This window comes from Equus przewalskii, chromosome 2, assembly GCF_037783145.1.
Source record: "Equus przewalskii isolate Varuska chromosome 2, EquPr2, whole genome shotgun sequence".
NCBI lineage: Eukaryota > Metazoa > Chordata > Mammalia > Perissodactyla > Equidae > Equus > Equus przewalskii.
Genome location: NC_091832.1, coordinates 79179 through 101625, shown reverse-complemented (window position 1 = coordinate 101625; position 22447 = coordinate 79179). Strand labels below are relative to the sequence as shown.

General features: G+C 41.1%; 1 protein-coding gene across 5 annotated transcripts in view; it reads left to right on the top strand.

Moving 5' to 3' along the window:
* LOC103564161 (acyl-CoA dehydrogenase long chain) overlaps positions 1–22447 on the top strand; it is a 75126-nt gene that overhangs the window by 10505 nt on the left and 42174 nt on the right. For all 5 annotated transcript variants that reach the window (XR_011532229.1, XR_011532227.1, XM_070591577.1 and 2 more), the window contains exons 5-8: positions 4069–4135; positions 8706–8870; positions 9780–9881; positions 10883–10996. Coding sequence is in view for 3 of the 5 variants with exons in the window: in XM_070591577.1 (XP_070447678.1) it covers positions 4069–4135; positions 8706–8870; positions 9780–9881; positions 10883–10996 (448 nt within the window). In the remaining 2 variants the exon portion in view is untranslated. The remainder of the gene's footprint in view (positions 1–4068; positions 4136–8705; positions 8871–9779; positions 9882–10882; positions 10997–22447) is intronic.

Below are 22447 nucleotides of genomic sequence, written 5' to 3'. Positions count from 1 at the left end.
ATTTGGAACTGTACAGGATGCAGCAACAGAGACAGAAGGATTGAGTTTGAAGGAAATCTCGACAAGTGCTGTCACGAGCGTGAGGGGAAGTGAGTTTGAAAAGGCGATAGGACAGGAGTGAGAAGTTAATGTAGTGTGAAGGCCACAGAGAGGTTGAGACTTGAGAAAAGGTCACGGCAGGCCACTGGTGATCCTTTGATCGGGACTTCAGTGGAGATGAGGGGCGGAAGCTGCTTCGGAAGGCAGTGAGATGGTATTGAGAACACAGGCTGATCTTCTCCAGAGGTGGGAGGTGAAAGGCAGTGTAGAGGGGCAGTAGTTTAACAGGCGAGCACGGTGAGGAAAATGGTTTAGGGAAAGAGAGCAGTGACCTGCAGGCCAGTGGGGCAGAGGCTGCAGAGGAAGGACCTGAGGACGTGGCAGAGGCGGTAATTGAAAGTCCAAGACTTGTTTCTGCAAAGATCAGGCTGTAATGTTTTAAATTTTCTTTTTTGACACTGAAGTTTATTTTTAAATGTCTTAACATTCTATAGTGTCACTTGGCAATATGCTTAAATTGTATTTATCTTTTCCAGATACAATCTGTAATTCCAGGCCAGTACTGATACTTAATTTTACCAAAGTAAAAGGCCTTTGTTTACTTCTCTTGCCTAAAAATGTGACCTAAAAGAAGTAGGAATTTAATCTTCTTCTTTTACTTTTAAGATAATTCTCTAAGATAACTGGCTGACTGCGCAATATTCTGATCGCATCACCTTAGCTCTCTGATCAGCATGTTCCAGTTCCAACCCACTGCATGTTGGCTCTCATCTAGAGGCAACAGAATAAGTGAGAGATCTTGATTTATCTCCAACTTCCACTACAAACAGAGGCTTGCTTGATTTTTGCTTATTTAAATTCTCTGTCCTCGTCTGTGGTTAGGAATATGTAATTAAGAAGGAAGCTGAGGATGAGGATGGAGAGAAGAGGCAGATTGTTTGGAAGGCTGGTGGGAGTAGTGGAAGGAGAGCAGATCAGTCTGATGTTTAGAGAGATGAGCCAGGGGGCCGTGTGAGTAAGAGACGGCGAGAGTGGAGAAAGCTGCCACGAAGGAGAGGATTAGAGTGTTGAGGGGTGAGGTGAGAAGTCTAGAGAAAGCACTTGGGAGGGAGAGAATACAGAAGAGGGGACTGTCAGAGGTGGCGTGGCCGCTTCCTGTGTCCTCGCTTTGATCTGGCCTTCACAGAAAGAGGTTGAGTTCACCGCAAAAGACCCAGGGCTTCCCTGGCCCTTCCCTTCCACATACCTGGGAGACTCCATTATGCACACTTAGGTACATCTGCATGATCCCAGAATATTTTGTGTGCTTTCATGCTGATTTCCATATTTGGCCTGCCCAGTAACCTGTAGGAAATATAAAGATATTGTGATCCTTATGTAAGAGGAAAACAATGAGAAATGAAGGATTTTAACCAAGCTCATCGATCAGATTGATGCTCTGATACCAGCTGTGTGATTGTGAGCACAATCTCTGAGCCTCAATGTCTGTATCAGTGAAATCAAGAAAATGACACTTAATGGGATTATTGTGAAGATCTGAATTCTTGGCAACACTAAGTTGTATATTTTAAAACCATTTTTAATACTTCATGTTTACCATTCAAAAGTTTATTAAAAATTCCACAAACTGAGCTATATCATTTTTACCTTCGATATGTTCCTGGATAGAAGAAGAATTTTAGTAAACCATGTACAGATTTGAGTAACTGATACTTCACACTGATTTATGATGAAAATTGTGAGGTTAGAATACAACCGCGTGCAGCTTTAAAACGTTCCCTGTGAGCATCCGTCCTTTTGCTGAAAACCAGGCTACAGAATGATTCACAGATTTTTGTCATTTAACTTATCCTCTCAAATAGGTGGCCTTGTTTCTAATGTCAGGTGTCCCCAAGAACCCCCTCCCAAGGTCAATGATTTGTTAGGAGGAGTCCCAGGATTCAGCATATAATCGTACTCACAGCTATAATTTATTACAGTGAAAGGGTACAAAACAAAATCAGCAAAAGGAAGAGCCTCATGGACTGAAGTTCACAGAAACCCAGGAGCAGCCTCCAAGAGTCCGTGCCCAACAGAGTCACACAGCACCGCTCACCTCCTTCAGCGAGTTGTGACAACATGTGGAATGCTGCTTCCCAGGTGGCTCCTTAGGGACTCAGGGCCCGGGGCTTTATTGGAGCCTGGCACATGGGCGCCTTCTGCCTAGTGTATACCGTGAGTTGAGGCTGCCGGAAGGAAAGCAGGCGTTCAGCATAAGCCATAGTGTCGGCACAAACAGTTTAGGCACTGCGAGCCACTCTCACCAGTTCTGGGAATGGTGAGAACTCTCCTGAAATCTGAATTCATGGACGCCAACCAGAAGCCAAACTTGGAATCAGGCCTTTCCATGGATAGCAGCCTGAAGCCTGCTGTAATAACTCTTTTCTGCACACTTGGCATTTTTAAGAATGTAATTCAACTAATGTTTACGGAGTGGCTGTTATGTGCAAAGCACTGTGCTAGGTGAGGGGCACGTAAACGTGACCTTGATATACACCATCTCCTCAAAAGACCTGAGTCTGATAAGTAGGGTAGGTGGGAAAGAGGAGATATTTTTATTAATACCTGAAATTCAAGGTAAATGCTCTAGGAGACTGTATTAGTTTCTTACAGCTTCTGTAAAAAATTATCATAAACTTGGTGGCTTTAAACAACGGAAATTTATTCTTTCACAGTTCTGAAGGCCAGAAGTCCAAAGTCAGTATCAATGGGCCCAAACCAAGGGCCAGACCCCCTCCAGAGGTTCAAGGGGAGAATCCATTCCTTGCCTCTCCCACCTCCTGGTGGCTGCCAGCATCCCTTGCTGTGTGGTCTCATCACTCCAGTCTCTGCCTCCGTGATCACCTTGCTCCAGCTCTTCTTCAGTCTGTGTCATCTCCCTCTGCCGCTCTCTCATAAGGACATTTGTGGTTGCACTTAGGGCCCATCCAGATAATCCAAGATAATCTCCTCATCTCAAGATCTTCGAATTAATTTCATCTGCAAGACCCTTCTTCCATATAAGGTCACGCTGACGAGTTCCAGGCATTAGCACCTGCTGTCTCTGAGGGTCCTTGTTCAACCTGACACAGAGAACCGTAAACAGAGTGCCATGGGGTACAGAAGACAAAGACCTACACAGGAAGAGGAATCAGGAAACTTTCACAGCAGTACATATGGGGACTATTTATACATGATCTAGTCAATGTAGGATATTTATGGAAATGGAAAGCTACCTAAGTGTTCAACAATAGGAGATTGTTTAAAAAAATCATGATAAATCCATACAAGGAAATTCTATGCTGCTAATAAGAATTATCTTATAGAAAAACATTAGATATTTTTAAGAGATCAAAATCATATGTATGCTTCCGAGTTGATAAAAATACATATATAAGTGTATCTGTTTCCATAGAAAAATATTAAAAGGATTGTTTTTAAAATGTTCATTCCAGGTGGTAAAATTATTTTTTAAATAATTTTTCTCCTTTGTCTGGAATATTGTGTGTATTTTTTGTATTTTAGTTGTGAATGTTCTATTATATTTATAAAAATAATCTATTCTACTTTTAGAGCAGGCTTGTTAGAAGAAGTGCCATTTGAGACACAGTCTTTTAAATCTAAACTTTTGATCAGGAGGGGACCAAGGTGGCTAGAGGCAGGCTAGTAGATGCTGGCAAATAACCTCAGGGATATAGTGGGCCATGAAATGTCATCTGAGTCCAATTTGGGGGTCTTGAATGCTAGTTGAGCCTCGTTGTGCCCTATAAAATCTGGCTAGTTTATGTAATCTTAATCAATATGCATTTGTATAAGTGGTATAAAATATAATACATCAGACATGATTTTTCAGTGCCTTTGTGTGAACATTCCTAATGTTAGTTAGAGATCAATTTTTAGAATGGGGTAACTGGTTTGAATTATCACATTATAGACGCACTTACATAACAGTATTTGTGTAATTCAATTCTTACGAATTAATGAATTTTTCCTTCACTTTTCCAATTACAGTGATTTGCAAGGAGTAAGAACAAATGCCAGAAAGGATGGAAGCGACTGGATCCTCAATGGAAGCAAGGTGTGTAAAGAGGGGCTTCCGTAGCCTTCCCTCCAGTCACGCTGTGGGTGACAGCGTCCCAAAGACTCCTCCTCGCTGATTGCATCAGATGCATGGATTCACACAGGAACTGAGTTTACTTGAGTTCACTCAGATCGATTTGTTTGTTTTGGAGACATGGGAATTTTGCAACATTGCTGTTACGTGAGATCTGCTTCTCTTCCTGTTCCATTTTGTATGCTCCCTCACTGATACAGAAAGTGTTGTTTTGGCTTCCGCACAGCCCTTATCAAACCAGAAGAAGGGAAGGTAGGGCTCACATTGTCCAAATATGGGACAAACAATAGTTAATGGTTAATAAACTTGGCAATGAGAAATTGGGGAAAAGACTTTCTCATAAGTATCAAGAAGTTTCAGAAGATCCTAGCTGAGAAATCTATATTTGATAGAATTTGAGAGCCTTTCAGTCCTTCTGAGAGTCACATAAATTGGAAAGCCCCTCCAATTAAGGTTACAGACAGGCTTAGGAAGAAAGGTATCCCTTAGAGTCTAATAGCACTGATGGCAGAGAGTTTTTGTTTTTGTTTTTTTTCACCTAAAACTGTGTCTGGTGTATATACTCAGTAAATATTTGTTGTTGACTGAGTGTTAAGTGAGGAAAAGATGATCATTTGCTACACTAAGACAGTCCTTCTGAAAATATATTTCAAGGCCTGATAAAGGATCAATTTTTGTTTTCTTTTATATTTAAAAAATTTTTCTAATTAGTTTTAGACTAATATGTTTGCATTTACAAAATCTCAAGCTCCAATGCTGTGGTAAAAAGTGCTATACAATTTTCTAAGCACTTTCAATTTCCATACTTATGCTGTCAAGGACTAAAAGCAGTTTGTGGACTGACGTCAGTCTGAGGAACACATTTTGAGCAGCCCAGCTCTAAAGACCGTTCCATAATCTGGTTGCATAGTTAATCAGGAAAACAGTATCTGTGGTATCAAATAAGTTTGGGAAATGTGCACAACTTGTCACTCTTTGATGGAGGGGTATTTATTGTGAACCTCTAAAAGTTGGATACAGTATGTTTTGTGCCCCAAGAAATTCTCTTTTTAGAGACTATGTTGAGTTACTGTTTTTCAAATATACTTTAAGAAGTGTTTGTCTAAATTATCCATCCTAAGGATTACAATAAACAAGTGCTAACTCTGATGTTTAACCAGTTAACTCTGCACACCAAGGGCTTGTTTTGACAGAAGACCAGGAAATTTGGTCAAAAGTGAAATGAGAACCATATTCTCCTGTGACTCCAGTTTTCTAAACAGGCCCAATCTGCTCAGTTACACTTGTCAACTTAAAAAGCAAATTTACCTGTTATTTTATCCTCAAAAGGAGTTTATTTGGGAATAGCCAAAAGAATTGCAATTCAGAATGTGCATGCTGTGGTGAACCAAAGGCAAACCCAGCAAACAAAAAAGGGAGCTGCTTTTATAGAGCAAAAGGCGGAGTAGGCAGGGGCTGTTGAAACTGAAGTCCACTGCGGGAGAGCAGCAGTTCAGGGGGCAGCAGCGTCTCACTGCCCGAGCTGTTGCTGGGAGGGGAGAGAAACCTGCCTTCAGTGGTAAAGTAGTTTTACTTCCTCTTGAAGATGCAGGACTCTGTCTCTTGCTGTTTGGTGGAATTGATCATGTGTGATAGGATGAGGGCTCCCCCTACAAGCCCTCCCAACTTCAATTTAGTTAAGGTTTCTGTTACTAATTTCTACACAGTCTTCTCTGGGAACCACCCAGGAAAGTACCACTGGCTCTATTTCAAAAACTTTATTAAGAATAAGAAAGAACTTAAAGGAATAAGTAAGTAAATGTAGTACATCAATAAGATGACCTAATATGCACCCATTAAAGCATTGAGATAGGGGCCGCCCCGTGGCTGAGTGGTTAAGTTCTTGTGCTCTGCGTCGGCAGCCCAGGGTTTCACTGGTTTGGATCCTGGGCGTGGACCTAGCACTGCTCATCAGGCCACGCTGAGGCGATGTCCCACATGCCACAACCAGGAAGGACCTACAACTAGAATATACAACTATGTACTGGGGGGCTTTGGGGAAAAGAAGAAGAAGGGAAAAAAACGTTGGCAACAGATGTTAGCTCAGGTGCAAATCTTAAAAAAAAAAAAGGCATTGAGACAAAGATTTTAATGGTATAGGAAAATAATTATATTAAGTGAAAAGATCATATTAACATTTAAGTGAAAATGCATATAGAATGTAAAATATAGAATAATTTCAATTTAAAAGATAAAAGACCAGAAAGGAAGTTCACAATGATATTTGTATGATGGTCTCATGGAAGGTTTTCTTCCTTTTTCTTTATAACGATATGCTGTCTATATAACAGCTACCATGAGCTTATGTTATAGGCCTTCAATACCAAAAAAAAGATGATGGCCCTCAGGAGGGATAATCTCAGCCCTATTAAAAGTTTTGACTGTTATAATTAGTAAAGAAATCAAGAGTGTCCTCTTACAAAGAGAATTCCCTTATAGCTTTGTTGGAAAAGGGGATCGATTATGGTGGAAATACTCACATTAGGTCAGGCTATTGCAGAAATCGTTCAGAATCTGTTAACTTTCTGTAATCATGTTGAAGAACTGTAGGAGAACTCCATTCAGCTTTACCAAATGGAGATCAGAGTGTTCAAGTGAACACTTTTTGCCCTGTAGTCTGCTCTTCCCTTTCTTTCCATTCCATTGTTTATTACCTACAGTTAATACACGTCTGAGACCATGGATTTAGAGCACACAGGTACTAATTCCTGGATGCTGTGTGATTGAAAACAAACAGGAAAGTACGATTTCAGGAATGCAACTATGACAGCTATGCAGATGGTCATTATGATCTTAGAAAGGTAGGAAGTTGGGAGGCCTGGAGGGTTTCCAGCAGGGAGTGGGATAAAGGAGCAACACTGTAGGAAAATATTTTTACCATGATGTACAGAATTATTTTGAGGAATATAGTTTTCTCATTTATTCAACAAACATCCTTGAGGCCTCCTATTGCTGGACACTGTTCTAAGCACTGAGGATAGATGTGTAACTAGGAAGTGGCTGCTGCCCTCAAGGAGCTCCCAGGACAGAGAGATGCTGAGGGTCTTTTGCTGTTGCATCACTTAGAACTGTGCCACCGCCACTGCCTTCATTTGCTCTCATGTAGACAACACAAACATCATTGGCCCATTTCCCATTATTTGTAAGTATCAGCACTCTGTATTTTGAAGCATAAATCTTCTCATAAAGGGCAGGGATGTTAGGTGATGAGAGTAACCAACACCACTTTGTACCTCTACTATTTCAAAGGGATAGAGACAAAAAGAGATCATTTGAATACAGTTTGATAAGTGCTAAGATTTTGGTAAATTCAAGGGCTATGGGAGCACTTAACCCAGCCTGGGGAATTTTGGAAGACTTTTTGGAAGCAATGATGTCTGAACTTAGTCCAGGATGAGTAGGACTCATCCTAGCAGAGTTGGGAAAGGGCCTCCCAAGTAGAGGAAACAAGATTTCCAAAGACCCGTAGGTAAGGAAGACCTTGGAATATGGGGGACAGCAAGTAATTCAGTAGTGCTGATGTGAGAAAGGGGAATGAGGGAAAAGTGGGGCAAGAGGTAGCAGGACTGGTAAGCTAGTGCCAGTTCGTGATGAGTTTTAGATGCCCTGCTGAGGTTTAGGATTTATCCAAAAGCCTATGAGGAGCTATTCACAGATTTTAAGATGTGAAAGTGGTGTAGGGAAAATAGGTTGATATTCAGGACTAGATAGGAGTAGGGGTGGGAAGGAATATGTTCTGCCCATGAGTTATCAGGCGGAACGCTCCAGAAGCAGATTGATACACAGGTCTGGAAGCCAGCAAGAAATTTTCATTAGATAAAGATTGGGAGTCATTGGAATATAGATGGCAACTACAGCCATGGAAATGGTTGAGATGACCCAAGAAAGATGCAGAATGAGAAGATAATTATTAATATTTGCTCTGGGTATATTTGTTTTCTGAGTATATATCACCTGATAATCTAATATCTCTGAGTTTTTTGTTATTTTATCCCTCCTGCATCAGTATCTTCCTTATTTAGGCCATTTGGAAAAAAGTAGGCCACCCATCATGAAAATCAAAACTATGCCTTTTCAAAACTTAAATCTGAAACTACAAAGACTAATGATGTAGTGCCGTTTAGAGCACTATAGATTTTAGGGTCCTTTGTCTTATCGGCAGCTTCTTTCTAAAATACAGTTTATCATTTTTATAGACAATTTTGTTTTAATTTGAAAAAACATAATAACATCTGTTAATGTTTATTATTATTTACAATATTAATACTGGAAAGAAAACATATAGGCTTCATCTTTGAAGCATTGGGTGTTTCCCCTGCTCTGTAATAACCTCGTGTGTGGATAATGAACTCTGCAGATACTTGGATAGAGGACAGAGGGTTGTACGGAGCATGTCTTGTCTGATTTCATGTTCTCAAATGTACTTTCCCCCAGTCGTGACTTGCACGTGGACCTGAGTCACTGTGGAGCGTCACAGTATATTGCGGTTTTGCAGGTGTTCATCACTAACGGGTGGCTGAGTGATGTTGTGATCGTAGTGGCGGTCACAGATCGTGAAGCTCGCTCTCCTGCCCACGGCATTAGCCTTTTTCTGGTGGAAAATGGAATGAAAGGATTTATCAAAGGACGAAAGCTACATAAAATGGGACTAAAAGCCCAGGTAAGTCATAATATAAATCATAATGTAAACAAATTGTTATTTATAAATAATTGGGTTTGCACGATTGTGCCTTATATATAGAACTACATATGGTCTAATCATACCTTCTTATGCTGAATTCCCAAAATATGCTTTTCAGAAATGATAATGGAGATTTATTCCAGCATTTATGCAACTGTATCTCTTTCTGGTGGTGAGCAATGGAAGTGAATTTTGAATATCTGCTTTAGAAATGGCAAAATTAACTGCATGCTGATAGGTCCTCTATTTATGAAATTGGTTAAAGAAAATTATGAAATAAGAACAGGAAATATTTTTTCTATTATTTGGTAATTATTATTTTTTTTAATTTCTTTTTAGATTTTATTTTTCCTTTTTCTCCCCAAAGCCCCGTGGTACCTAGTTGTATATTTTTAGTTGTGGGTCATTCTAGTTGTGGCATGGGGGACACTGCCTTAGCATGGCCTGACGAACGGTGCCATGTCCACACCCAGGATCCGAACCGGCGAAACCCTGGGCCGCCGAAGCGGAGTGTGCGAGCTTAACCACTTGGCCATGGGCCCGCCCCCATTTGGTAATTATTTTATTTTTTCATTACCAAAAAGAAAAAAAATGTTTTACTTAATATGCATTAGAAGTCCTTAGTCCTCAGTACCTACAGAGCTGGGCAATATTGGAACTAGAATGACAGGGTATGGCAGTGGGAAAGCCACAAGTTGTGGAATCAGATGGACCTAGGTTTGAATCCCTAGTTTACCGCCTCCTAATTGTGTTCATTAACCACTCCAATGTGGTTTCCAGTTTTTGTTTTTGTTTTGTTTTTTTCCTAAATGGAAATAATAATTATCTCGTTGAGTTATTGGGAGATTTAAATGAGATAATTCTGTACTTAATCATATGACTTCTTAGGATACTGCAGAATTATTCTTTGAAGATGTACGGTTGCCAGCTAGTGCCTTACTTGGAGAAGAGAATAAAGGCTTCTATTACCTCATGCAAGAGCTTCCACAGGTCAGAAGTATTGAAGATTTTATCTCTTAATTAGATCATGGACTTGGAATAGAATAATATAGAACTATATAAATCCGTGCATACAAAACTTCTGATATAGCCAATCATTTGAGTATAACAAAGTTGTAAAAAATATATATATATATATGAGTGTTGTAGGCTAGATAAGTAAATAACTGAACCCAGGGGTATCCATTCAAAGCTTATAAGTGAGTAGGGAAAAACAGATATTTCAGTTCTGTGATTCTTTCTTGCAATGATTTTAACTTCTTAGCCACAAGTCAAGAATTCTTAGCTGTATGTAAGGAAGTATCAGCCAAAGCATTTGGCAGGTTTTTTTTTTTTCTATAATACTTGGGAATCAAAGGGGAAAGCTGTTAAATTTAGACTGAAAAGTTTTGGCCACACAGGGTGAGCCCTCACATCTGTGCTTTTGGAGTGTGGTTGCTGAGTGATCATTGATCTCACATGTCAACACAAGAGGGTGCACCTACGTAGTGACTGCCACAGCATGGGCTAAACATGAAACTGGGGACAAGGGCTGGGAACAGTGGCATGGAAATAGAATATGAAAATCACCAGCAAGATGGAATTAAACTGACTGTGGATACCTTTGCTAGTTAGTAGGCAGAATTGAAGCTGTGCACTTTAAGAGGTTGATTTCCAGAGATATGTTCGGAAATGTGATGTGCAGAGGTCAGTAACTTTGGAATTTTTTCTCATAGATGAGTAAAGAGAAGAGAGAATTAAATAAATTACACATATATCTATAAATAGTAAAAACAATCATTCATAAAAGTAAAGGTTTGCTTTAGAGAGTTATTACAGATATGTTAAAATATTCTTATAAACCTCTATGGGAGCCTTTTCTTATAAAGAGTTAAGAAATAAATCTTTAAGAGTTTTATAAAGATTATTTATATCATTTATTATTACTGAAATCAGGTGGAAATCACTTTTATAATTAGAATAATGTTCAAGACCTAATTTTTTGGTTATAGGAAAGGCTATTGATTGCTGACTTGGGAATTTCAGCCAGTGAATTCATGTTTGAAGAAACGAGGACCTATGTTAAACAAAGAAAAGCTTTTGGGAAAACAGTTGCACATCTACAGGTAAGCTTGTCGTCATGGTTCAGTATTAGATGATACCAGTTTACCCATCTGAAGTGGGTCTAGGATAAACATAAATATGCAGCAATTTAAAGATAGAATAGGAAAGGAAGAGCTTACAAAGACAACTGAGAACAGACGACCAGAAAAGAGAAAGCAAATCAGGTAAGTGTTGTCACAGGAGGCAAGAGAAAGAAGATTTCAAGTAAGAAGGAGGCGGGGCCAGATGCTGCTTAGAGGGAAAATAAGGTGAAGGTCAAAGAGTACTGATTGGGCATAATGATATGCAGGTTATTTCATAAGAGCCATTGGTTGACTGGTGTGGGGTGGTGCCAGACCAGAGTGAGCAGAGGAGGAAATGAAAATGAGGAGGTAAAGATATTGATGGCAGGCAACTCTTTCCTGAGTTTGGCTCTGAATGGTACTTGAGAGAAAGGGTGGTAACTGGGTGGAGGAGTCAGGGAGAAATATTTTGGGGTGAAGTGAGATATTTGGAGATGGTTAATTTTTTGTTATTATTATTAGGATGAGAATGCTGGAGCATATTTTAATACCTAGAGAAAGGATTTAGTAAAGAGGGAAAGATTGTAGATATGGAGAGGATGATTAACTGGGTATGAACTTTGAGAAAATGTGAGGGTGGGTGCCAAAGCACATGGAAAGATAGGCCTTCCCACCTGGACAGGAGAGGTGCTTCCTCCATTGTAACAGGAAGAAAAGAGGAAAGGATGGACATGAGTTCAGCTCTGTTGGTAGAAAACGGCAAAAGCTTTCTTCTGAAGACTGCCATTTCCTTAAATAACAATAGGGAGAGTCAGTTCTTGAAAGAGATGTAAGTGAAGAGGGCAGGTAGCTGTCTGAGGAGAGTGAGGAAGGTTTGAAATATCCTTTCAGAGTGAGAGACTGAACTAACTAGAGAAACACAATAAGCCTGCTTTCAGTATCGAGGGCTCAGGTGAGGTTACTGACCATGAATTTATAGTGGTACCTTCTGTTTTTGTGTGCATCAGTCTTACTGGAAGGGTTTAGCTGCCCAGGTTCAAGGAGAGAGAAGGTGGATGATTGTGTTCAATTAGGGTTGGGTTTTACCAGAAAGTTTAATGTATTTGCAGAAGAACTCAGTATGTGGTGGCCATAATCACTAGCTATGCCAATCAATTTTAGACTCTCTAGATTCTTCTTAAATGAAGGAACAGTTTATAAACAAGGCAGTCATCAAATTGGTGAAACATTTTACTGGGAAAAAACCTGGAGTTGGAAATCTGCCTGAAAAGTTTTAAGGGTTCCAGGTACTTTTGCCATAAACAGCTTTACTGTAGACATCTTTGCCACAAGCATTTTTGTGGCAAACTTTTTGCTGCATAACTAATTGGCTGTAAGGCAATTTTGTTGTAAAAGGTAAAATAATGAAAAATAAGAGAGACATTAAAAAGGAGATAATGAAAAGTGAATAAAAAAACTTTATTGTGAAATATAAAATATTTGAATACATTTGAAATGTGTCTAGAATCATGGCAATACTGCACAAAGAACTGATTTTATTTTGTGAGTTGTACCTAAGTATTTGTCTTCAAGGTCTTTCATTCACAGTATTATACTTTTTTTCTTTTTGCCTGTTGATTCATCACACTCAGCATCCATTGCACTTTTTATTTTTCACTAAAATTTCTTCCTTCATTAAGAGAGGCATCAGTTTCCAAATACTAGGATGCATATTTGTAACTGAGCTTTGTATGGCACCATGAAAAGCCTTCTACACTGTGGTTTGTTCTTGGTGTATTGTCACATGTCCTTTGATAGACATTCCAGAGTTCTATGGGAAATGTGAAGCTAAGATTTATATAATGTTGACCTTAAACAAATGAATAGCCAGTTCTTTCTCCAGCACAAATGGGTTTATTTGGGATCAGCAAAGAATTGCAATTTGGGGTCTGCAACCATGGAGAGTCATGTAAAAGTACCCCAGCAGCAAGGGAGGAGAAACTGTTTTATAGAGGGGAAGAGGAAGTGGGGGGCTGTTGTAAATAAAGAGTCCATTGGAGGAATTGAGAGTTTGATGTGAATTGGCTTGTTTATTAATTTGACGTTTTACCCCTTTTGGTCAAGATCTTTCTCTGAAAGCATCACTGATCAAGAGTCAGGTTTTTCTCGTTTCAGCAGCTTTTTGTCCCTCAATACCAGGAAGGACTTTTCCTTGGTGTTGTATCACAGGGAAAGTGCACAGATTGGAAACCTATTGAGGTCACTGACCTTCAGGTAACAAGGAGGGCTAGAAGGGAGAACTCACAGGCATTTCTCTTTTCTAAAGTCCACGTGTTATCAAGATCACAGGCATGGGAGATCAGGTGAAGCCTTAAGTCATCATCAAAGGTTTGGCAGACAAACTTCCAACGTGCCTGGTCTGGACATCTTGGGAAAGCTGTCTCAACAGAGGTCGTCTGCTTCAATTCCAGGAAATCTTTGCTTTTCAGTCAGCAGATGATGTGTTGGTCCACTCAGGGCTTGGTGCTTTCTTTAGGTGTGTCACGTGAATCCAAGAGTCTAGGCCCTGGAGTTTGGCAGCACAGGGGTTAGTAACAGTACCTCACAGGGGCCTTTCCAGCGAGGTTGAAGAGAGTCCTTCTGGAAGTGTCTTTTTCATAGACAGAATCTCCAGGTTGCAAGGTGTGATGTTTAAGGTCTTTGTCTCCCTGGAGTGCACTGTGAAAGACTGCTCCACCAGAGCATGGTTATTTTAGTAGAAGCAATTAGGCCTTTGCATTACTGGAGTGTAGCTCCTTTATCAGCTGTGGGTCAAAAGAGGCGGGAGCCAAGTGCATTGGGCGTCCTGTGATTATCTCTAAGGGTGACAGTTTGTGAGTTCCAGAGGGGGTGGATCTGAGATTTAGAAGGACCAATGGCAATGCTTTTGGCCAAGGTGTCTAGAGGGTCTCTACAAATTATGCCAATTGAGTCTTGATAATTCTATTAGTGTGTTCGACTAAACCAGAGGATTGAAGGTGGTAAGTACAGTGAAAGAGTTGTAAAACTGGCCAAACAGTGCAGACTCATTGAAGTCCCTGACTGGTAAAATGGGCTCCTCGATCACCATGAAGCTTGAGAGGAGCTCTCCAGGTGGGATAATCCTTTCCTGAAAGGACTTTGGCTGCAGAGGAGGCGGCGCCAGTGTGCAAGGGAAGGCTTCAGTCAGGTAAGAAAACACACAACCACGACTACAGTGTATTTATCTCCATGAGATGGGGGAAGCTGTAGGAAATTCATTTGTCAAACCTCGAGTGGTCCATTAGGCAGTTTAAAATGTCCAAAAGCAGTACAAGCAAGCTTCCCTGGATTGTATTTGGGAGAGGCGGGACAAGTGAGGTAGGCACTTTTGGCAGCTTTGTTAATATATTTCCCCATCAATATTGATTCACAAGTGCTGCCATTTTGTCAGTAGACCAATGGTTTTTGCGTGTACAGTGGTCAGGAGTGGGAATTTTAGAGTCTTTGGTAGGACCGCATTGTTATTTAGTCTGAACCAGACTTCTTTTTATGAAACCAGCAATTGTTGAATTTCCAATCTTGTTTTTCCTTTTCTGAGCCCAATTGTTTGGCTTCTCTAGTGAGTTTTTCTAAGTTATCATTAGGGGAAATATCTCTTAGTTTGGCTGCTCTTTGTTCCTTTATGGGCTGCATTCACTGTGGAAATGTCAGCAAGATGATTTTCCTTATCTTCTAAAGAGTCGGTTTAGAATGCCCTGGGCTCTTAATAATAATTAAAATGGCAGCAAAAAGTAAAGCATCCAATGGTTCCTGAGCATAAGGGCCATTTTTAATTTTATTTCCACTGGAAGTAAGGAAGCTATGTTGCTTCCACAACATTCCAAAATCATGAGCTACTTACTCCAAAAGCATATCCACTATCAATATAAATATTGGCAGTTTTGCCGCTGGCTAAAGTACGAGCCTGTGTAAGAGCGTGTAATAGCCCTAGGTAAAGGTGCTACCTCAGTGATATAAAAAGGAGTGGCAATATTTGCCATGGTCGCCCTTTAAGTAAGAACCCTCAGTAAAGCATGAGAGGTCGGCATTACCCAGAGGGGTCTCCTGCAGATCATTGGGAGCAGTCAGTGTGAAGCAGTCATAAGGGACTTTGTCAGGAACAGAGAAGAGAAGAGAAGAGTGGCAGGGTTAAGGTTATTACAACGTAAAAGAGTTGAGGAGCAGTTAACCAAAGGATTTCCTAGGAGATGGGGTGGCTGGCTGAAATAAGTTGAGTGTGGTGAGAATTCAGGGGGGCTTCTACTGCATGAGATACAAAATGGTTAAAGGGGATCCAACAATTTTCTTGGTGGCCTTCACCAAAAGAGCAGTGGCAGTAGTGGCTCTAAGGCAAGGGGGGTATCCCCATGCCACAAGATCTAGTTACTGGCTATAATGCCTATGGGTTCATGGTGGGCCCTGTGTTTTGGGGTGAGCACCCCAAGGGCATTCCCTTCTTTTTCATATACAAAGAGGAAAAAGGGAATCTGATAATTGAGATGGTCAAGGGCAGGAGGGTTCATCAAACTCTCCTTTAAGGCCTTAAAGGCTATGTTGTCTAGTTGTTCCTGTAAAATTGGGTCGGGGTGGTTGTTCTTTAGTAAAACATACAGACGTTTGGCTGTAAAAGAGAAAATTGGAATCCAGTTTCAGCAGTAACAAACTATCCCAAGAAAACCTTTTAGTTGGTGCTTAGTTTTAGGTTTGGGGAAACTTAGGACACCATGAAGCCTGTCTGGATTTAGTGTAGCCCTTGTTCTGATGTCAGATGCCCTAAATGTCGAACTTGAGTTTGGGCAAACTGCACTTTCTCCTTGGTGACCTTATGTCCCTTTAAGGCTAAAAGCTTTATCAAGTGGATACTGTCTTCCTGTGAGGAGACTTGGGAGGGAGAGCAAAGAAGCAAACCATCCACATATTGCACAAATGTAGAAGCCCTGGTGGACTTTATATCATCCAGACAGCCCTCAGGATCTGTGAGAAATGAGAAGGGCTCTCAGTAAAGCCCTGAGGCATTACCCTCCAGGTGAATTGTTTTCCTTGCCAAGTGAAGGCAAAAAGGTATTGACTAACTTCATCAACTGGAATACTAAGGAATACACTGCATAAATCAATAACTGTAACGAATTTGCTTCTAGTGGGAATGATGTTAGTAGCGTATGAGGGTTAGGAACAACAGGGTGTCAAGGGATAATGGTGGTGTTTATTGCTTGGAGGTCCTGGATGAATCTCCATCCTCTGCCATTGGGCTTTCTCACAGATAAACTAGGAGGATTACAGGGACTAGTACAAGAGATAATGAGGCCTTGAGCCTTGTAATCTTCTATTATAGGCTTTGTATCTCGAAAGGCTTCTTTACTTATAGGGTATTGGTTAATTCTGGGGAGAAGTTTTGAGGGATCTGTTTGAATCTTGCTGGAAGGTGCGCTATGAATTTTAGCAATGTGAACTGGAGACTTTTCCCTTAAGGAGAGTGGTAGCTGATTCAGTAGGGACAAATGATTAGTGTTTCCAGAATCAGCTCTAGTACCGTCAGAGACAGAGCAAATAAAAGATATCACAGGGTCACTTAATTCACCTGGTTGGCTCTGATGACTACTTTCAAATTATAATATTATTTCCCCCTTTCAGGAGAAAGAAATCCAGGTATGATACTGTTAACCTTAAGCAAATAGGCAGCCAGTTATTTCTCCAGCAAAAGTGGGTTTATTTGGGATTGGCAAAGAATTGCAATTTGGAATGTGCATGCTATGGCAAACCATAGGAAAATCTGGAGAAAAAAGGGAAGGGGCTTGCTTTTATAGAGCAAAAGGGGAGTAGGGAGGGCTATTCTAAACTAAAGTGCATTGGAGGAGAGTCACAGTTCAGGGTAGTGATGGCTTCTCATTGGCTGGGCTGTTGCCAGGAGGAGAGAGAAATCCTTCAGTGGTAAAGTAGTTGCACTTCCTGCCAGAGATGCAAGCCATCAGTCTCTTCCTTTTAGAGTAATTGATGATGTATGGTAGGGTGTGAGAGCTCCCCCTACAGGCTCTCCCAACTCCAATTTAGTTGAGGTTTCTTTTATTAATTTCCACATTTACTCCTTTTGATCAAGATCTTTGTCTGAAAGCATTGCTGGTCAACAGGTTCTCTGCACAGAGTGGTCTTGTTCCTCAGTGCCAGGAAGGACCTCTCTTGGTTGTTGTGTTCCATGTTAGAAGGTGCATAGTCATTGGAAACCATTTAGGGCATATTAGAATAACAAGGAAGGTTAGGAGGCAGAACTCTCAGGAATTTCTTACTTAAAGTCTATAGTTGTCTAAGGTCATAAGCAACAGAAATCATTTCAAATTGTTGAACTAACATCACCTTATTAGGTACATAATCTTTACAAAGGATCAACAGGCAATAAGTACAGAATTTTACAAATATACAGAGTAAAGTTCAAAGCAATATTATAAGCCCAGTTTGCAGGATGGTTCTAAATCAGGAGCCCAGACCTGAATGTAACCAGCTGCTCAAATCAAAAGACAGTGGATTAGTAGGTTAAGCTTGGTGTAGCCAATGTGCTTGCTCTCTAATCTTATGTAATTGGGTTTCTACTTCCCCAGAGGCATTTATCCATGTGCAACAGGAGGTGTTCACCACTGCACAGACACGTCCCTGCTCAGCAATTAGATAATCAAGGGCTATACAATTATTCAAAATTACTTTGGCCAGTGAGTTAAGTGTTTGCCGAGCTGAACTTGCTTTGGCTGTGGAGTCAGCCAACTCATCTGATGTCAGAGAGAGATTCCTGATCATTTGTTCATTGGCACTCACTCCGATCCACGACAAGAAAGCTTTTCCTGCAGAGGCAAACCCAGAATCACACACACCTCCTGGAGGTTCTTGTTTAAGGCGGTTATAGACATTTAATGGGACAGACCAGTGAGAGGCCTGTGTTTGGTTATGTAAAGAGAGTAGGACAGTTAATACAGCACAGGCACACTGTCTTTGTATTCTCCAGCTGTCAAGGTAGTGAGTTGCCCAATTATAAGGGCTATTATCAAAACTTCCACATATGAAAGTATAACCAGAGGTGTACATAAGTCTCCCACATAAGTGAAGGTATCTATGGAATCATTCATTGGTATATGTCGGTGTTGCAATCCAATGTACACATCAGGATAGATGCGGAGAGGGCTGATGGCCACTCTGAGTTTATTATAACCAGCGTTTCAATATATACATAGCTTACAGCTGTTAAACATACACAGGTGTTCTGGACAATGTAATTAGCGAATGCAAAGAATTCTTAGTGATTTCTCAAGGAGCCCTCTCTTGGCCTCTGTTTCGATATTATCATGTTATTGCTGTGCTCGTATATTTTATCTCGGAGCATTCAAGGCCTCCTAGACAATGGACCCTCCTGCTTCCCATATCGTGTCTCCATCTGTGCCCCTGGGGCGACCGATGCCTGGCTTAGGTTGCCTCTCCCTGGAGGTCTTACCCGTCATTGGCTAACCGGCCTTCTCACCTCCGGGTCACAGTTTGTTGGCAAGCCTTTTCCAGTGATTATTAACCCTTCCTGCATCAGGGGCAGCTACAGTATAGAGGTATTAACATATTCTAACCTAGGCTCAGATGTTATGTTGTTACATCCTAAGATGTTGCCACAATATATGGGTATATTGAGAAATTTACAGATGGCCCAAGATACATTAGTGGTCCCATCAAAGTTTTCATACAAATATTCAAAATATCTTCTCTTTCCCTCCCAAGGCTGAGTTAAATTGAAACAAGGTACAGGTTTAGGCAGGCTTAGCACCCTGACTATAAAACAGGCCTGTGGAACAACTTAAACAGACAATGGCATTTGGAATCCCAGCGAAATTCCTAAAGAGTCATTACTGTCTTGGACAGACTGAGGTTTCTATAGGCAAATCCAGCAATCAGCAGGGTTTCTGCTTTTGGCAGAAGATTGGGAAATGTGGGCAAGAGCATTGTCCTTCCAAGAAAGAGAGAGAGATAAAGTAAAGTAAAAAGCAACAGTGGGAAGAGAGTATACAGGCCTGGTCCAGTCATCTTGGGAAAGCTCTCTGCCTCAGATGCCAGCTGCTTCTCTTCCTAGCCACTTTGATTCGGAGATCCCCAGGGTTTGTACAGGACCAGATGTCAGGTGCAGCCTTCTTTACCTATGAGATCTGTGCCTAAGGCTCAAGTCCCTGAAGGTTGGCTGAACTCTAGGTAGTGAGGAGGACCTGGTGTAGTCCTTTCCAAAGATATTTCAAGGGTAGTAAAATATTGGAAATGTTAGTTTGGAATGTCGCAGCCAGACATTTAAGGAAACTAGAAGAATTTAGGATCTAGTCCAGCTTACAGATATATAACAAAACCTTAAAGACAATTAGTAGGACTAGGAAGGGGCTGTTCTAAACAAACATCCATTGGAGGAAAGTAACAGTTTAGGGTGATGATGGCTCCTCATTGGCTGTGCTGCTCATTGACTGGGCTGTTGCCAGGAGGGGATAGAAAACTTCCTTCAGTAGTAAAATAGTTGCACTTCTTGCTGGAGAGGCAAGCATAGTCTTTTCCTGTTTGGAGTAATTGATGATGTATATTAGGGCATGAGAGCTCCCCCTTCAGGTCTTCCTGACTCCAATTTAATTGAGGTTTCTTTCGTTAATTTCTGCATTTCCCCCTTTTTGAGTAGGATGTGTGACTTACCAAGAATCTTCAACAAACAGAAACGGAAAGCAAGTTTTCTCCTTGGAGTTTTGAAGTGTGTTTGTCTATTACTAGTCTAGGGTAATTGCTATTTTAAACTTTCCTTCTAGTTGTTTATTTGCTTTATTTAACTTAGAAATAGTAATTGGGGATTTAGCACTTGAATCCCCAGAGGGTCCAATTTTAGAGGGGCAGGCAGAGGGAAAAGAGGAAACTGACAGGGGAGTGGAGCCTGAGCACAAAAGGGCTGTGAGGGTGAGGTGTGGGACAAAATGGCGGCTAGGGCTGGAGCCTGAGAGGAGTCTGGGAAGACAAACAAAATGGTACCTGAGACAAAGAACGAGGAGGAGGGGAACTTGAGGCTGCAGAAGCCATTTTGTTCTCCTTCAGGTTTTTACTTATTTCAGTTAGTTTAGACATGGTATCTTGTAGTGAGGCATTTTAGACTTTTGTGTGTGTGTTTAGAAGCCTCCAGGTACCAATTAAATATACCACTCATTTGCTTAATTTTAGAGCCACAGTTTTACAGTTCTTTGAGAAGAACGAGTTTGAGGAGATGGAAAATTCCACATAAAGGCCATTGTAATTCCAGACTACTTTTGGTCAGTTTCACCCACTTAGTTAAAAAAAGTGCATGCAGGGGACCAGTAGTTCTTAAACATCAAATTGGCCAGAGTCCCTCTGGTGGTGGGGCTGTTCTCAAAGTATTTAGATGACTGAGATCCCATTTCCTTAGAGGATTTTCTCTAGAGAAAAGGAATAATTCTCAAATAAACAACTTGCAAGTCAAACAGCTTGAACAGCTCAAATGGCCTGTAGTCTTAATACCAGCCTGTCCCAAGAGACCAGTCCAGTTTCATTCAGATTGACCAAAGGTCATATCAATGAAGTTCCAAGGGACAACGTAGTTCCAGAGAACACTCGGGTTCACAAGGAAGTTGGACCAAAGGTTGATCAATGCAGTTCCAAGGGATAGTCTGCTGCCCAGGGACTCAGGCTGGAAGCTGAACCAGCACAGTTCCAATGAACAATCCAAAAGTTTGCACCAAAGGCTGACCAGTTCCAAGTGCAGAAGCAATCTAATTCCAAAAGGAACCGGGTGAATGCCAACACAGTTCAGAACAGCCTGATTTAAAGGGTCAGGCCAAAGTGCCACCCAACTGCTTGCAGAGAAACAAGGCCTTAGCCAGAAAAGGGCAAAGCCTTAAAACAGATCTTGAGTAAAGCCTGGAGAGCCTCAGAGGTCAAGAGGGAGGACGCGCAGATCCAGGAGAAATATTTACCCCAAACTCCAGAGCTGATGAGAAAAGCAGTGTGCTCAATGGGCTTTTTTCTTTTAAAGATTTTTTTTCCTTTTTCTCCCCAAAGCCCCCTGCTACATAGTTGTATATTCTTAGTTGTGGGTCCTTCTAGTTGTGGCATGTGGGATGCCGCCTCAGCATGGCCTGATGAGCGGTGCCGTGTCCGCACCCAAGATCCAAACTGGTGAAACACTAGGCCGCCGCAGCAGAGCATGTGAACTTAACCACTCAGCCATGGGGCCAGCCCCTCACTGGGCTCTTTTGTGGCTACTGCACCTGTTTGCTCACCAGCCTCAGGGTCATGGAATGAGGGGGTCTTCCTTTGATCCTCATTCACTTGATCCCTTCCCTTGATCCCTTGATACACTTGAGCCACCAAATGTGTTGACCTTAAATAAATAGACAGCCAGTTATTTCTCCAGCCAAGTTGGGTTTATTCAGGATCAACAAAGAATTAGAATTCAGGGTCTGCAACCCTGGCGAGCTTGTGCAAGTCCCCCAGCAGCAGGGGAAGCTGGGAGGGCTGCTATAAACAGAGAGTCCCCTGGAGGAGTGGAGAGCTGATGTGTAGCAGCTTTTCATTGGCTGAGCTTCTTGCTGGTCAGGAAGAGGAAGTCTTTCTTCTTGCTGTGGGGCTCTGCTATCATCCTAGGGCAAGAGAGCTCCCCTTTTGGACTCCCAATTCCAGTTTAATGAGATTTCTGTTTATTAATTTGACCAAAATATAAAATGGGAGTACTGTGTCAATGGAGAAATGAAATCAAATTGTCCACCAGTTATTTTGTCTTAACCAAACTTCATCAGTTATTTTATCTTTTATGCAAAATTGCATTATTGCCAATTATATGCAGCAGAAATGTTTGCAGTGAAAATCCTTGAGGCAAAGATGTCTACAGCAAAGACGATTACTGCAAACATGTCGGACATGGTGTTAAGTAGAATGACTTGGCTGAAAGGTTTTGTGAAGGGAAAGGGGGAGATGACACACTTCGGTAGCTTTTCAGGACCATCATTATGGAAATTAAGTTCAGGCGTGGTACAGATCCTAGCACAGCTGCTTGAATCTCTCTGGTTTAGGCAGGTTGTGTTCTCTCCCAGAAGTACTTTCCTATTTGTGAGACGTGAATAACACCAGTAGCTACCTCGTAGAGTTACTCTGAGGATTAGATGAAATAATACACAGAAAGTGCTTAGAATATTGCCTGCTTAGTAAAGTAAGTTCTCATTAAAGTTAGGGTTATTGTTATTTTTCCCTTACCTAATGCCTGCCTCCATTTTGTTCCAATAAGGGGAGTCTTTTTGTCAACTTATTCCTCTTACCCCTAATCTGGACTTACTCTGTGTCATTTTGGCAACTATTTGTTAGTAACTGTTCATCAAGTTTTTTCCATTCTGAAAAAACTTCTTTCCATCCTAACTTTCTTTCTGACATAGATCTAAAGAC